The sequence below is a fragment of the Hypoxylon trugodes genome (genome assembly GCF_022578975.1).
Source record: "Hypoxylon trugodes strain CBS 135444 unplaced genomic scaffold F4822scaffold_4, whole genome shotgun sequence".
In the NCBI taxonomy this organism is placed as follows: domain Eukaryota; kingdom Fungi; phylum Ascomycota; class Sordariomycetes; order Xylariales; family Hypoxylaceae; genus Hypoxylon; species Hypoxylon trugodes.
This window is the reverse complement of record NW_026250019.1, coordinates 1,168,524-1,183,326: the sequence shown is the minus strand read 5'-3', so window position 1 is coordinate 1,183,326 and position 14,803 is coordinate 1,168,524. Positions and strand designations below refer to the sequence as shown.

General features: G+C 47.6%; 5 protein-coding genes across 5 annotated transcripts; 4 read left to right on the top strand and 1 right to left on the bottom strand.

The window, feature by feature from the left end:
- Positions 1-1,019: 1,019 nt before the first annotated feature.
- F4822DRAFT_398911 (heterokaryon incompatibility protein-domain-containing protein) lies at positions 1,020-2,767 on the bottom strand. Its single transcript, XM_051457739.1, has 2 exons — positions 2,745-2,767; positions 1,020-2,700 (listed from the first exon to the last, which is right to left on the bottom strand). The coding sequence occupies exon 2, from the start codon at positions 2,615-2,617 to the stop codon at positions 1,361-1,363; it is 1,257 nt and encodes a 418-aa protein (XP_051315371.1). The 5' UTR covers positions 2,618-2,700; positions 2,745-2,767; the 3' UTR covers positions 1,020-1,360.
- A 388-nt stretch (positions 2,768-3,155) lies between these two features.
- On the top strand, positions 3,156-5,582 carry F4822DRAFT_398909 (recombination protein Rad52). The gene is made up of 3 exons (XM_051457738.1): positions 3,156-3,343; positions 3,411-4,057; positions 4,114-5,582. The coding sequence occupies exons 1-3, from the start codon at positions 3,336-3,338 to the stop codon at positions 5,034-5,036; spliced, it is 1,578 nt and encodes a 525-aa protein (XP_051315370.1). The 5' UTR covers positions 3,156-3,335; the 3' UTR covers positions 5,037-5,582.
- Positions 5,583-5,683: 101 nt separating this feature from the next.
- On the top strand, positions 5,684-6,986 carry F4822DRAFT_398907 (uncharacterized protein). The gene is made up of 2 exons (XM_051457737.1): positions 5,684-6,051; positions 6,109-6,986. The coding sequence occupies exons 1-2, from the start codon at positions 6,016-6,018 to the stop codon at positions 6,799-6,801; spliced, it is 729 nt and encodes a 242-aa protein (XP_051315369.1). The 5' UTR covers positions 5,684-6,015; the 3' UTR covers positions 6,802-6,986.
- Positions 6,987-7,553: 567 nt separating this feature from the next.
- Positions 7,554-9,619, top strand: F4822DRAFT_427939 (uncharacterized protein; the record flags this gene model as incomplete). The annotated part of the gene is made up of 4 exons (XM_051460826.1): positions 7,554-7,746; positions 7,954-8,227; positions 8,294-8,513; positions 8,573-9,619. The coding sequence occupies 4 exons, from the start codon at positions 7,554-7,556 to the stop codon at positions 9,617-9,619; spliced, it is 1,734 nt and encodes a 577-aa protein (XP_051315368.1).
- Positions 9,620-10,535: 916 nt separating this feature from the next.
- On the top strand, positions 10,536-11,873 carry F4822DRAFT_427938 (carbohydrate esterase family 1 protein; the record flags this gene model as incomplete). Its single annotated transcript, XM_051460825.1, has 1 exon — positions 10,536-11,873. One exon carries the CDS (start codon positions 10,536-10,538, stop codon positions 11,871-11,873), a length of 1,338 nt encoding a protein of 445 aa, XP_051315367.1.
- Positions 11,874-14,803: the final 2,930 nt, after the last annotated feature.

The following is a 14,803-nucleotide window of genomic DNA, read 5'->3' as shown; positions in this document are numbered from 1 at the left end:
TACCAATCCACATCAGCCACCCGCGAGAGAGAAAGTGACTGTCGGGCCGCATCGGTACTACCCGATGACTTGCTAGAATGATGCCAAGAATCCAACCCAACTTAAGGGGGAGTACGAAAGTGAGGATTAACCGATTCATTCCCCCTCCCATGAAGATTGCCAAAGGGTGGTGCCCCTGTCCAAAGTAGGGAGGTTTATTGACGCCAACTGTCTCTGGCACCAACACATGCCCCGGCAAGAGCTTGGAAGAAAGACCCTCCGCGAATCCAGGTAGATTTTAATGAAAACTTGGTAGTGACAACCAATCGAAGCAAGAAAAACGAAATCGGGGGGATTTGCTGTTGGCTGACTAGCGGGAACTAACTGAGAGCTTCGTTCGGTGTTCGACATTATGACGACTCGGTACCTGGGTAGGCGTGAAATTATTAGTATGTAGGAATTTTGGGATGTGTAGGAATGTTGGTAAAAGTATGTAGAGGAGTGTGTATTTATATGAGTAGGGATGTAGGAATATTTAGGTATTGGTAGGTTTATTATTTGAGTAACATACCTCGAAGTTTTGTGTTGTTGTGAGGAAGAGGAAGAAGAGGAAGTGTGAAATTAGACGAAGTCAGGTATTTGTAGAAATGGTGGGGGACGAGAGATCAATCGCAAATCAGTAAATTGGTTGCATACGAACCTAACTTTAAATCAGTGCAACTGTTTTTTTTTTCTTCAAAAAAATACATTGATCGTACCTGACGTTTTTGATCTTTTGCCTGGGTGATTTGTGGTAGTTGTACCCTTGCAGTGTGCTGTGGCAGCACCTTCCGTAGATATTTCCAAACTCTATTTTTCAAATCAGCCTACAATAAAACACACAAGTACATAGTTACTTCCATTTTATAGGTGAAAAAATAATTTCAAGTAAAGATTCATACCCCAATGAGGAATGGTCACCTATACATATACATACCTAGGTGCGTAACAGCTGCCCCAAGCCCTACATGTATGTAAATGGCAATAGCACAATAAATTGATTGATTTGTGATATGAATTTTATAAATAATTAGATGTACATAGGTACTTTTCTATAGGCATGATTCAAGTTGTATGACGGCAGGTGCCCTTTCCACAGTAGCCACACACCTCTTGTAACCTCCTGTAACTACCCGGGTACGCACCCAACATTACTTGCTTGGAAAGTAACAGTATCAGCCTCGCGCACTTTTCATCCTCTTCCCCTATCTCGGCTTGAGATAATATATTTTTCATTGTAAAATACCAAGGTAGATAGAACACGCTGTTTAGCCTCCTGGCCAATCAAGGTCTCAGGTAGCATTAACCCCTATTTACTACACCAAGTACTTAAAAATCAGATTTAAAATAAGCCATGTAATATATCTGAAATACTCGGGTTCGTGTTGTAATTCTTGGGAGATGGTCGTGGTGAATATTTGGATGTGCCAACCAGCTCGCTGTAGCTGTGTTCTCGTACATGCTTGCAGACATTCCCTTGGGCAGTCTCATTGTCGAAGAAACCATTCTTGGCGGACAGTATTTTGTCACAGACAAAACAACGGTAGATCGATGCTTCGCGCAGAGGGGGCCCTTGGTGGTAGTGAAAACGGTCTAGAACGAAGCGCTCATCTAACGTCCGCCCGTCTGATGTGACATATTTCAGACCAGCCATTTTTTGTGATTGATACCAATTGCACACTTCGCAACGCAAACTGACGATCCAATTCATCTTCTCCAGGGGTATCCATTTTAGTTGTCCCGGGCAATTATCACTCCGCGAGCTGCGAGTATTGGAGAGGGCGGGGTTTGATGCCTGAGCCGGTGCATTAGGCAGACTCCGACTCTGCGCCTTGGAACCTCCCTTCGTCCCTTCAATTTGTTTTTTTCTTAGGGCTTCCCGCCTCTCAATTTTGTCCAGAAGCCTTTGTCGAGCACCGTCCTCACCCTCGCCGTAGATCATAGACATGGAAACTCCGAATATGCCCAATTGTGAATAAATCGCATCTTCCTCCTTCTTAGTCTGGCGATTACCGAACCAGGAGAATCGTTCTTGCACACTAAAATCATCCATCGGTGCCCCTCGGAGAGCAGCTTTATTGATACCCGTAATGTCGTGAATTAGCTTTTCTAGGGACCCGGTCTTGCTCCCTAGACGGACCTCGTCATATCCATAAAATGTGACAGACTTGGGTGCGATGAGCTCTTGCAGCGTCCAACCTCTAGTAAACCATCTACTGCGCCGAAAGGCAGACTTCCAGTGCCGAGAATTCCCTCGTACATCCGCTAGATAGACATAGCACTCGTGCGCACCCTTATACCAGCGACACATGGAATTAATCGCTTCGTTATAGATCACGCTGTTGGTCTTGTCGATGCAGCAAGTATCAACCCAGAAGTAACGAATTCCGTCTGCGGTCGCTCTCCGGGCACAGAATTCGAGTTTCTGGTATCCATCCTTGTATGTTCCCCCGCCGCTGGTAATATCTTGAAAATTGACTTCTTGATCGTCGGTGCCCCACGTATGGGAGAGGATTGCGTACCGAGGGATGTCGGCGTTGTTAGTGTACTCACCAGTCAACTCTATAGCCCCACTGCTGCGAATTTTCAAGAGTCTCATCTTGAACACGTCTACAGAGAGGATAGATTTCAGACTGACTTCGTGGCAACGTTGGCAAAATTATGAGAAAGGTTAAAAATATTCTTCTATGTTAGCAAGGCTGAGGTGTAAGGGTTGCTGCGCCTACGTCGCATTCATATCCATATCCATATACCTATCAGTCATGCCCTTCTTGGCGTCTCATCCTCTCGGTCCCGTACACGATGCATGTTGGAGAACCCCTGTTCAATTCTATAATCTCAATTTTGAGGTTCTTATGTTACCTTAAGAAAGAAAAAGAATTTTAAAAAGCTACAGCCAAGGTAGATAGTATTATCTGTCTGGATCAGCGATAGTGTATATATGTAGGTCTGCAGAAGGAAGTCAAAGTTAAGACTGCGGCTCCTGACTAGAGGCACGAACCTAAAAGCGGGGGGAAACTACATATGACATTATGTAATCAGCTCAGCTGGTCATGTGGCTTGGTGTCTGCCTGCTTCTTACGTAATGATAGTGTGGGGAAAGTACCTAAGACGTTTCCCTTTCCTGGTCGCGTACGCCACCACGCAATTCAATTTACTCGCGTCACCTTCCAATAGCAACAACTCTTTTACCCAAAATTCAAGAAATTGACGATATACAATCCTCCTCATATCCACACCCGTCTTTTTGAGTGTGCTCCGCAGAGCATACTCGCGAAATTCATGACACAAAATCTACATTCATAATTGTTGCAGCGATGCCAGCGTATGTTCTATTATTTACTTGGGTATTTTACTTGAACGCGTTTGAATTAACATGTAATATTTATTAGGCCGGGGGAACAGCACAACGGCATATCCAACCCTTTCGAGGAGGCCAAACCTCACATATCCGAATATACAGCCATCGAGATCGCTACATTACAATCGCGATTAGAGAAACAATTAGGTCCCGAATATCTTTCAGCACGCAGTGGTCCTTCTGGTCAGAAGGTTCATTACATCGCCGCCGAGAAATGTATCAATCTCGCAAATGAGGTTTTCGGATTCAATGGCTGGTCCTCTAGCATCCAAAATATCCAAGTCGACTTCGTAGACGAAAATCCCCAAACCTTTAAGATTTCCCTTGGTTTGTCCGTTATAATTCGAGTAACGTTACGCGATGGTACGTATCACGAGGATATTGGATATGGGCATATCGAGAATTGCAAAGGAAAGGCGGCTGCCTTTGAAAAAGCGAAGAAGGAGGGGACCACAGATGCGCTCAAGAGAGCCTTGCGGAATTTCGGCAATGTTCTTGGTAACTGCATCTACGACAAAGAGTACCTATCTAAGGTAACTAAGATGAAAGTCGGGCCTGTTAAATTCGACGAGAAGAACCTGCATCGCCATTCGCACTTCGCCAAGAAAGAGGCAGATGTTGTAAAGGTCGAACCTAAGGAAAGTGTGGACAAGGGTACGGAAAAGATGACGGCGCATGGTGGGTTTGATTCCGACGAAATTGATTGGGCGGCTGCTGATGTTCTGGACTTGTAGTTTCGGACTTGCTCGACGAGGAGTTTGGGGAATTTGATATGGCCGATTTTGGAGTTACAGACGAGGGTCACCCCGACGAGGTGGTGTTACCCGGCTCTCATGGAACCAATTCAAATGAGAAGTCTCAATATTTACCTGCCGGTAATACCAGTGATCGCAATACTTCATTTACAAACAGTGCTTCAAGGCCTATGCAACCACCTCCGAGACCGGCTGTACAACCTTCTAGACCCCCTCAAACTCCGACTCAGCAAACACCTCAGCGACCGGGCGTCCCTTTTCAAGGTCGTCCTAATCCGCAACATCCTAGACCCCCTAGTTTTAACAACGCAGCCCAGCAAGCAGCAACTAACAGTAGAACGAACCCCCCACCGCCGACTGCTGCGGCACCAACGGAGCCAGTCTCATTTTTCTCAGCCCGGTCTATTAAGGCTCCGCCGGGGGCTGCGGATCCAGATACTCTCATCGTCCCACCACAGGGCGCTAGGTTATTCGACCCTCGCTCAGAAAGTCCTTCGATCCGAAAAACGCCCGGTATCGATCACAACTCTTCCAAGCCGGTATCAAGAACCGGACAGCATGTTCCACCCGTCAAGAGAGATCAAGACCCGCAACGCAGTTCAACAAGTTCTTCAGCCGCCAGTGGCTTCTCTAATGCATCTAGCTCGGGTCCCAGCAGACCGACCGTGGGCGCTGTCGGCAGCCCCGCGATGAACCATGCTAGACAGATTGGTGCCCCCGGCGGTGTGGGAAGCCCTTTAGCAAATAGGGGACAGTATCGACCATTGACAGTCAAACGGCCAGCTCCATCGGGACCCGAGGCAGGCAATAGGACGCCACTAACGGAAGTAACGACGAACGGCCCTCCCCAGGGCGTAAATGGCGGCGGAGGAACGGATCCTAAAAGACAGAGAGTATCCTAATCAGGATGGCAAACGAATACTTTAAAATGCAGTCTTGCTTGTATTCTACGGGTTTTACGGACACAGGTTTTTTTAGGCGGTAATGTTCGGCGTTTTGGAGTACATCCGCTAAGGGATTCGGCGGAAAGCTGTCACTAGACCCATAATGTGTTGGCCTTCCGTTTAGTTGTATGGCCACTGGACGTTATAGATGAATTCTTCCAGATGTCAATAGACACGATAGAAGCAGGAAGCAGCCCTGGAAGGTTTTCAACCCCTGTCCTTCAGCTACCCGGAAGTAATGATTTCCATTGAGTGACTTGATTCGATTCGATATTTTCACAATAATCCCTTAAAATGACATCTACATTGGGTGAAGTTGAGTAGAACCATAGTACATGACAAGGCGTTCGCCGATGCCTCACCATTCATCGAAGTAGTAAGAAACTCGGGAGAAACATAATACCGTTCGATTGGTAATAATCGCGGTCACCAGAATTATGACTCCAATGTTAAAAGAATACCCGAGGAAGGACAAATGTTGCGAGACGAGACGTTTTAGTCATGCCATTTCAGGTCTAGTTGCTGAAGCTCCTAGCTCTCAGCTCCGTGCGCTAAACGGGATAAGCAGGAATACATTAGTAATCATCGTAGCATTCAGGGGTGAAGCTCTATAGAGGTATCCATCGATGTCAACTAATCTACCTATCTAAGTAGTTAGAAATTCCCGGAGACTTTCGGAAACTAAGTCTTTCCGAGGGGGTTCGGTGGTTCTATTCTTTGCATCGTGTTAAAGATACCTACCTAGGTAGCTATGATGGATCGATTACGTAACGCACATATCCCATAAAACACATTAAGTCTCAGCTTGGAGATCATCACCTCCCCCATACCTATATAAACAACTCATCCGTGTTTTCGAAACGAATAAACATCTCATCTTCTCAGACTTATATATATACCAAATAGTAGTTTTACTTCAGAGAATAACTTCACGACAATGGCGGACGGCAAGCCCACTCTCCACTACTTACAAGTGAGTCAGATTTTACCTCATCACGGAGCCATAGCACTACTAAACTAACAAATATAGGACTCACAAGCCCATCTTGTTCTCTGGGTTCTGGAAGAATTGGGGATAGAATACCACCTGGTACTTCACAACCGCATAGCAGCGCGTTCGCCCCCAGAACTCAAAGCTGTGCATCCCCTCGGCAAATCACCCACACTCGTCACACCCTCCGGCCGCGTGATAACCGAGCGCAGTGCTATTACACTATGGCTGCTCAACACTTACGACAAAGCGGGCCGTTTCCGTATCCCTTCATCTCCCACGGGTGAGGGGACAGAAGACGATGATGTAGTCCGGGAGGAACAGTTAATCTCCCTGGGCGGCGCCACATTAGGCCCACTACTTATGATGAAACTTATCTTCGAGCTCTTAGTCCGCCGCGCACCATTCTTCGTGCGCCCACTGGTTGCAGGTGTGCGGTACGCATTGAACAGCGCGTTTTTAGATGCGGAGCTCGCGCATGTAGTCGGGTATCTCGACTCCGAACTCGCTGCGAAAGACGGGAAGGGCAGTCGGAAATGGTTCTTAGGTACTGAGGAACCGACGCGTGCGGATTTCTCGACGTTGTGGTATCTCGATTGGGCGAACCAGTGGGGGTGGATTGATATGGAGAAGTATCCGAGATTGAAGGAGTTTCATGCGAGATGTTTGGAGAGACCAGCTTGGAAGAGGGCGTTGGAGAAGGGGAATGGGTATAATTTGAAGTTTTGGTGACGTAGGGGGCTGGAGATTTGAAGGGGTGGCATAATGTATATTGGTCTGATATGGTACATATGTATGAATAATACCCTGCTCTAATTATGTATGTACCTACCATATACCAGTGGCGCTTTGTACAATACTAGTATCGAAGTAGTTTACCATATTCAGTTCAGTTTTCTTCAATTGCCTAGATGAGCTTGCGAGCGAACGTTCGGCAATATCTAGCCTACCCCAATGATGTTCTGAAATTATTGTATTATCATTGTCGTGAACCGGATTAACAGAAGCGGGTTAGTCTCGAAGCCATGAATCAATCCGAGACGTTGAAACGGCGAGACTAATAATGCCGCCGGCCAAACCACTTGAAGTGGTTCGCCCACGGGAAGCGATTTACGGCCTTGGATAAAAAAAACAAAAAAAAAAAAAAGTCTGGGGACGACTACAGCGCTGGCAAGGTAATTGATCCTATGACGATCCGATATAACGGATGTCACTACCCGATAATTTACCGTTCCTAGATTCACCTGCAAGTCATCGTGAGAATTGTATTGGTAGAGTGTGCGGCGATGACCCGCACGCGCATCGCATATGCAGCCCGTTTGCTGGATTTGGAGTAGCTTGCAAGCCTCGTAGGATTCTACCCGTGTTGTACCACGTTCAAGTTCCGCCCTTCAAAAATCCAAGAGTACAGTACTCTACGCAGCGATGGGCAATGTGCCGATTTATCGGGGCCGAAAAGTCCTGGAATATCCCGCGAGCTAGGAATGGCTAGCAAACGATGCGGAAGCATTCCGCTCCACGAGAGCTTCAATGATCCGAAGTCCGAAATCCGGCTGCTCGAAATCGACGATGAACACACTGGGGACATCCGCTGGCGCATGTCAATCATTTCCCTTAAGGATAAGCCACAATTCACAGCTCTCTCTTATGTCTGGGGTGACCCGACCATAACAAACCGTATAATCGTCAACGGACATAGTGTTTCAGTGACAGCAAACCTAGCGTCTGCACTTCGCAATGTCCACTAACATTGGATGCAGGAGTTAGGGCCGCATACCCAGCATCGATTCCGCATATGGGCAGACGCCTTATGTATTAACCAGGCTGATGTCGAAGAAAAGAACCATTAAGTTCCGTTGATGAGATCTATCTACTCCTCCGCAGAACTCGTGATTTGTTGGCTCGGTCCATCCGATCCCAAGACGCATCTTGCTTTTGATACAATCCATGTGCTTCACACCGAATGGATACACCTTTGTCTTGAGGAACTCATCGCTTTCGAGTGGATACGTGGGCACCCCTCGTTACACGAAACACTTACCGATGACTCTTCCGTGAATCAACATTGGGATGCCGTGCAAACTTTCGCCAGGCTAAAGTACTGGAGACGCACCTGGATCCTCCAGGAAGTTATCCTCGGCAAGAAAGCTATCATAGCGTGCGGCTTTAAGGCTATTCCATGGTTCTAAGTACGAAAGGTCGTAGAGACAGCGACGGCGCTTAGTGCTGAGGTGGGAAGATCCGGGATTGACTGGCCAACTTTCATCTGCCCAAGCGTCTGGAAAACTATTAAGAATATCCGCGTAGATTGGGCCGCCATCTTATTCTTCTTCTATACTGGCGCAAGTTGGGCTAACCGCAGAGAACAAGCTTTGATCAAGACTGATTGGCAACTTGCAGCCGTAGCCGGGCGCATGCTGCAAGCTACAAACCCGAAGGACCATGTATATGGTCTCATGAGCATATTCCCGATCCCACTCGTCCCCGACTACTGTCGCTACAGTATATCGCGATTATGTTATCGCTTGGCTCCAAGATTGGAACTTGGGTTCTTACAAGAATGTGGAAGAGCATTATTTTCTGCTATATTCGGGCTTACCTAGGCCGCGCGGACTTGAAGCTACCTTCGTGGGTACCGAATTTTCCGGCGCTATCCGCCCATCGACAGGAAGTCTACGAGGAGCATCGCCAATTCGGCGAATTAATCGCTGATGGCCAAGCAGACCATTCTGTGTTTGAACTGGGTATAGAGGGCTCGACAATTGTCGACATGTCCCTATTCGTGAACGGTTTGGACCTAGGGCCCATCGCTAGTGCCGAAGAATACGGCGATGATATGAGTCGGGTGTCTGATCCTACAGGAAAGTATATACAACAATTCGTTTCAGAGGTACCTACCTATGTCGACGGATCGCCCTCGCTCGAAGCAGTTTTCCGGCTCTTCTGCCGGAAGTCTTACGGAATGGGCCAGCCCATCGACGCGGATGGAGTTATTAAGGCCCTAGGTTTCCTGGAGACTTTACTACAAATTGACCCTGACGGATCACCATTGAGCGGCAGTGAGCGCAGGGAACAGCTAGAAAGCTTCGGGCTGGAAGCATGTGACGCAGACGCATTCGCATCTTCTTTCGTAGCTACATTTGCAGCGGAAGGTAATCCCGCTCACCAATCCGAGGCGCATGACATTCTTGGTCGATGGTATAACTCCCCTAGCGGCCTTAGTAGTGCCAAAATGGAGCTAGACGATGATTACTTGGCAGTGATTGTTGACATCTGCTTGGACTATCTCCAGCAAGCGAACCGTGGGGCCCGCCAAATGCTCTTCCGAATAGGGCCATACATCGGTGTTTCCCAACGCGGGATCCAGGTTGGGGACCGAGTGTGCATCTTAAAAGGGAGCAACACGTTGTCGGTGCTGAGGGGGGTACAGGACGTTGAGAGTCAGTACTACCACATAGCCCCTTGTTTTGTCATAAGGCTTATGAATGGCGAGGCGAAGAGTTTGCTGGAGGGTGGATTGACCAAGATGCACAGATTCGAGATTCTATAATAGCTTAAGACATTGTTATACGTCTTGGGAGGGTTAGATAGGATATTGAGCGAAACGATTAGCCGATATCCTTTTACGATCCAGTGGGCGCTTGAATCGAAGCTCATGAAACCCAATTCCAATCCCGTATGGAGATTTTACGAGACCCGCAAGAAGCACTTAGACGACATCACGCTACGTATAAATCCCTCCAACGATATCAAGAATATCATTATGAAGGAATTGCTATCCGCCTATACACTCTATCCTCATCCACCTAGGTAATCGACGTCCTGACGTCCACCAGCAGTGCTCAGTGAGATCATAGCGCATTAGAACATCTACTTCGCGAATGTGAGAACCGAAGCCATAAGCCGAAGACTTCGCGCAGTTTTGGGTAAACTCAGTTCGAATGGCACCGTATAATTACGCCGAATGTTAAGTCCGAGATTATCGACAAGCATCAGTCGTTGCATCCTCTAATACGTAGGCATCACTAAGTCCGACAATGCTTTTTCTCTAGTGAGGTCTATATAAGAGATACTATGATGCAGGTGTCACAGGAAGGTGTCTTATACGCCACTTGGAGGCGGAATGCGGGGAAGTCAAGGGCATACTCACCTCCAACTTCAGGGTCACATTGCGGAAGGACGATCATGGATCTTCCCCTCTAGGCCAGACCCGTGAGAGTTATTCAGCCGAGAAAGCTATACGGATTAGGCTAGCAGATCGAACAAGTCGGGATCGATGACCGTCACGGCGCATGATCGGTAGGCCTTCAGCGGACCGAGGAACGATTCTATTCAGGGATTCATTTCGGCATATTCTTCAGTCATTCCACGAATAAAAGCAATTGCGACAACGCGAAAGGGTATAAATAAGGTGAAAAGAGACTACAAGTCCCTAGGAAGACAGGCCAACCAGAAGGGCAGTCAATATGTTCGACCGCAGGCTCCTCAGCCTTGTGGCATTATACTCCCTAGGGGCTACGGCCTCAGTCATCGTACGAAAGACAAACAAGGGGCCGACGGGTTATGAAGTAGATTTCCAATATATCAACAAAACGGCGAGCCGCGTGCTTATCGGCGGTGGCCTAGAGCCGTTCACGGATCAGTTTCACACCACGTTAAACAACCGTGCGTGGTATGACCCGCACGACTACCACCCGGGTGACTTCTACATCAATTCTGGGACGCCGGATCCCGACTACCAATGGCCGTATGAGATGACCAAGGAGGGTGAAGATAGTCTGTGGACATACACGACGCCGCTTCCCTCCGGCATCTATAGCTATGCATACTTGGTCAATTGCGACTATGCTCCTAACTGTAGCATCGATACCGGCCAGCTAGTCATCGACCCAGATCAACCCCCTTTCCAAAACGTTCAAGGCGATCAGGTGGCGTCCAGCTTCCAGGTGCCGTTCGACGCACGATTCCAGGGAACTGATGATATTAACGCCAACTTCGACTACGCACTCTCGGCTCCAACCGAGTACCGTGGCACCATCAAGTCCGTCAACTACACATCGCCAGGATCGATCCACCCCGCGCCAGATGTGCACCACTTCGCGCTGTACCTACCGGCGGAGTACGGCACAATCCCCAACAAAAAGTATCCCCTTCTCTATCTTTCGCATGGTGCCTTCGGCAACGGCAACGACTGGGAGAATCAAGGTCGTATGTCGAGCATCGTCGACAACCTGATTGTAGGTGGGCACATTGAACCAACAGTCGTAGTCATGCCATCGTTCTACAACCTGGACGACAGTCTGCCCCGCTTCATCATGGGGAATCAGTCAAATTTTGCTCCATTGCCGACATCGATCCACATTCGGGAGAACTATCAGAAGTATCTGTTCCCATGGGTAGAAGAGAACCTCGACGTCTGTAATGAGACCTCATGCCGCGCCTTCGCGGGCCTATCCTGGGGCGGCCGGCTCACGTACGAGATGTACGTCAACGCGACCGATTACTTCGACTGGTTCGGCATGTTCTCGCCGGCGACCGAAGGTCCATACGTAGATAACGTGACGTTAGCGGAGAACCCCGCGTTAGCGAAAAAGGGGGTATTCGTGGCGTACGGATTGTATGATCTTGTGTTCGACGCCGGGAAGGATTTACAAGCGGCTTTGGATAAGTTAGGAATCAAGACCATATCACGGATCTCGCCGTTCGGCGGTCATTACTGGAATACCTGGCAAGATGAACTCTGGTGGTTCGGCGTCAAGGCTTTGTGGAAGCCGTTCCCGTATACGGCGCAAACCGGGCGGTAGGATCGGCCCGTGTAGATCTACCCATTAAGAAAAGAATATTTTCGTCTTCGTTCGATGACGTCTGATTTAATGTCCGTTTCAAGATGTGATAACGCGGATCTCTGCAGATATCAATTAGAACCATGGACCTGGGTTGTAGATACTCGCAGACTACTCATAGCCTCCGCAATAGTGATGACATCGCATGTGAGGTCGTCAGGTTGCCGAATGACAGTCACGCCACGTTGGAGTCCTAGACATACCTTCGATTTCGGTAGCAAACTTTTTACGGCACAGATTGCCGTAATAGTATAAACCTCTCCGACTTCTCGGTAAGTTCCTCAATAATTGAAAAGGCTCCAGAACTCCCAACAACCATACCTAACCCAGAAGATTCGCCACATTAAATAAGAAACGTACGACCCCGATCACATAACCCTACAAAGCGCCTTAGGGGAGATCTCTAGAAACGGCCCACAAGAACGAACACGGCGACCCGACGCGCTGGGACTATGTGTAAGGGAGAATAATCGAACTACGATGACAACACGCGTGGTGTGAATCCGGAATCGAGCGTCGCGCTAGACGGAGATGACAATACACATGAGCAAAACAATGTTCCTACTTACCTAGGTATGATTAACCCACCAACCAGCCAGCTTTGACTATATGACTGTCGATCAAGGACAAGTGGAGGAGCAAGATACGCAAGACTACCAGAGAGTCGGTACGATCGATGCTTGGCCTAAATATCTTATGTACCTGTGAACTCGTTTTTTTCGACATGGGACGTGTTCGCATTCTGCCACCTGCATGTAGGGACTAGACTCATTCATCTAAGTTAGACAAGTATTTCTTGGCCTCGAAATGTCACTCCGGTATATTCACACTAATATCTGGTTTATTAATGGTTTTATAACTCCTGGGCATGTATATTTATGTATACTTACGTATAATACCTAGGTAGTTTTACCACGCTGTTTGCTTAGCTCTAAGGGGACGGCGGACCGCGCCCGTCCCAGGGAACAAGAATGGGTTGAGCTTTCAGATTCGCCGGTGGAGTAAAAAACCTAAAGGCAGGGATTTAATAGAATGTTCTATTTACCTTAACAAATTGTTATGCATTTGATGCTGTGCATTAGCAGAGAACTGTTACACATCGGCCACTTTTTATAGGTAACACAACGTATGTAATCACCTAGAATTACGCGCCGACTATGCCGTCGGGCATTTATACATCAAGATTCGGAGTGCAACAACGTCATTGTTCCACTGGAGGTATATAATTGCCGGAATTAAGAGTTACTATTTGCGAGTGTTATTAACGACGTAGGAACGGAGATAGTGCAGCGGCAGGGTTCTTCTGACGCCACGATGTATCATGCAAATGTTATACATAAAGTTTCAGATTCGATCCGGAGAAATAGATGAAGCGTAGAATGCGGCTGACTTGACAATAGGGCTGAATAATGGACAGGAAACTAAACGACGTGTCATATTAGAAAATCTCAAGGTCCTAACATGGAAGAGTGTCACGAGGTTACAATGACAAAGAAGCTAAGATTCTAGTGACGATGGCTTCAGTTTAGCACGAGATGACGTGGGCCAACCGAATACGTAGCGGGGCAATTCTTCCCGAACCGACATAACAGAAACTCCCAACTACCGAATGAATTGTGCGACGCACAAAAACTGCCTTAATTTTCTACCGTCTGATTGTGTAAGTAACTTTCCAAAAATCCAGCCAATCTGAATTCCTATAATCCTGCATTCCCGATTAACTTGTCTCACACAACTGGTGAGATGGCCGCGAATAAGCCAAGCCGCGAAATCTTACCTTAGCTATCAGTCAGACAACCTTGGAAGTCTAGAAATTTCCTAATTTGGTAAGTCCGGGTTGAGACCCGAGAGGACGGAAGGAAGCTGCAAGTTTTTGCGGATTGTCTGCCTAGTTGCTCCTGCATTTTTGGAAGCTGCTCCTCATAACAGCCCGTACCCGTCCCTGTGGAGCTCCGCCTGCGCTAGAGCTTGTTGAGGAGGACAAGGAGGACTGTGCTGGGACCGCCTACTGTAATCCAATGGACCATAAAGTTAAGTTTGTTTGTTTGCTCATTGTTAGATGGAATCGCGCGACTCTTAAAAGTGTGTTCCGAATGCAGATTCACCGACCATAATCAGAGTAGTGGAATACGAATTACCGGAAAGTGTGATCCCAAGTGGTACGGTCGTACGATCTAAATCAGCTCATACAGCTCATACAGAGTCGCATAAGGTTTGTTAAATTGCTGCGTAATGCTAATCGGGCGATTTCTGATTGGATATAGCTATGAACAGTAGCCGTTTTGGGGGCATAAGTGACCTGATATGGGGCGGGGACAGCCGTTCGACACGACAGCCGACTTTAATACCCACTCACTTTATTATCCACTAAGAATGACCAGTAAACTACCTAGTAACTGTACAACTTGCACAGCTACTAGTTGCCTGCCAGGTTCCCTCCCTTTGTTTTTCCTTGCCTGCCTTGAAGCTACCTACCTAGGTAGCTAGCGTGAACCCTTCAGGGGATTTAGCACCTTCTATTCAATCAAATGAATGTACATTCACATTCTGTGCTACCATCCACCCATCTCATCATCGCTATAACCAGCCAACCAAGTCACAGCAAGCGCGTATGTATACCATGTATACTACTTAACTTTTAGTTACAATTCGTCAGACAGCCAGCTGAGCCTATTCGTGTGCCAGGGGTCCCTTTTTATTTTATCTTTTCTTCCTGTGACCCTCTAGAACTCTACAAGGTAGATCAAGTATTTCCTTTTCTATTTAAGGAAAAGTTGTACAGGCAAATAAAACACCCTCCACTCCCCTCCATCAAGTTTCCATTCCTACGTTTCTAGTCCTCTTCTCAAGGGTGTATGTCCTCCTCTGCCTATCAACTTCCCTTCTCTGCT

What these genes read in the sequence shown, in the direction of transcription:
- F4822DRAFT_398911 (XM_051457739.1), bottom strand. Translation starts at nt 2,617, where the DNA reads ATGAGACTCTTGAAAATTCGCAGCAGTGGGGCTATAGAGTTGACTGGT.
- F4822DRAFT_398909 (XM_051457738.1), top strand. An exon ending in GGAAAAGATGACGGCGCATG is followed by an intron (nt 4,058 to 4,113) that starts GTGGGTTTGATT and finishes CTGGACTTGTAG; the next exon opens with TTTCGGACTTGCTCGACGAG.
- F4822DRAFT_398907 (XM_051457737.1), top strand. Translation starts at nt 6,016, where the DNA reads ATGGCGGACGGCAAGCCCACTCTCCACTACTTACAA. An exon ending in CCACTCTCCACTACTTACAA is followed by an intron (nt 6,052 to 6,108) that starts GTGAGTCAGATT and finishes TAACAAATATAG; the next exon opens with GACTCACAAGCCCATCTTGT.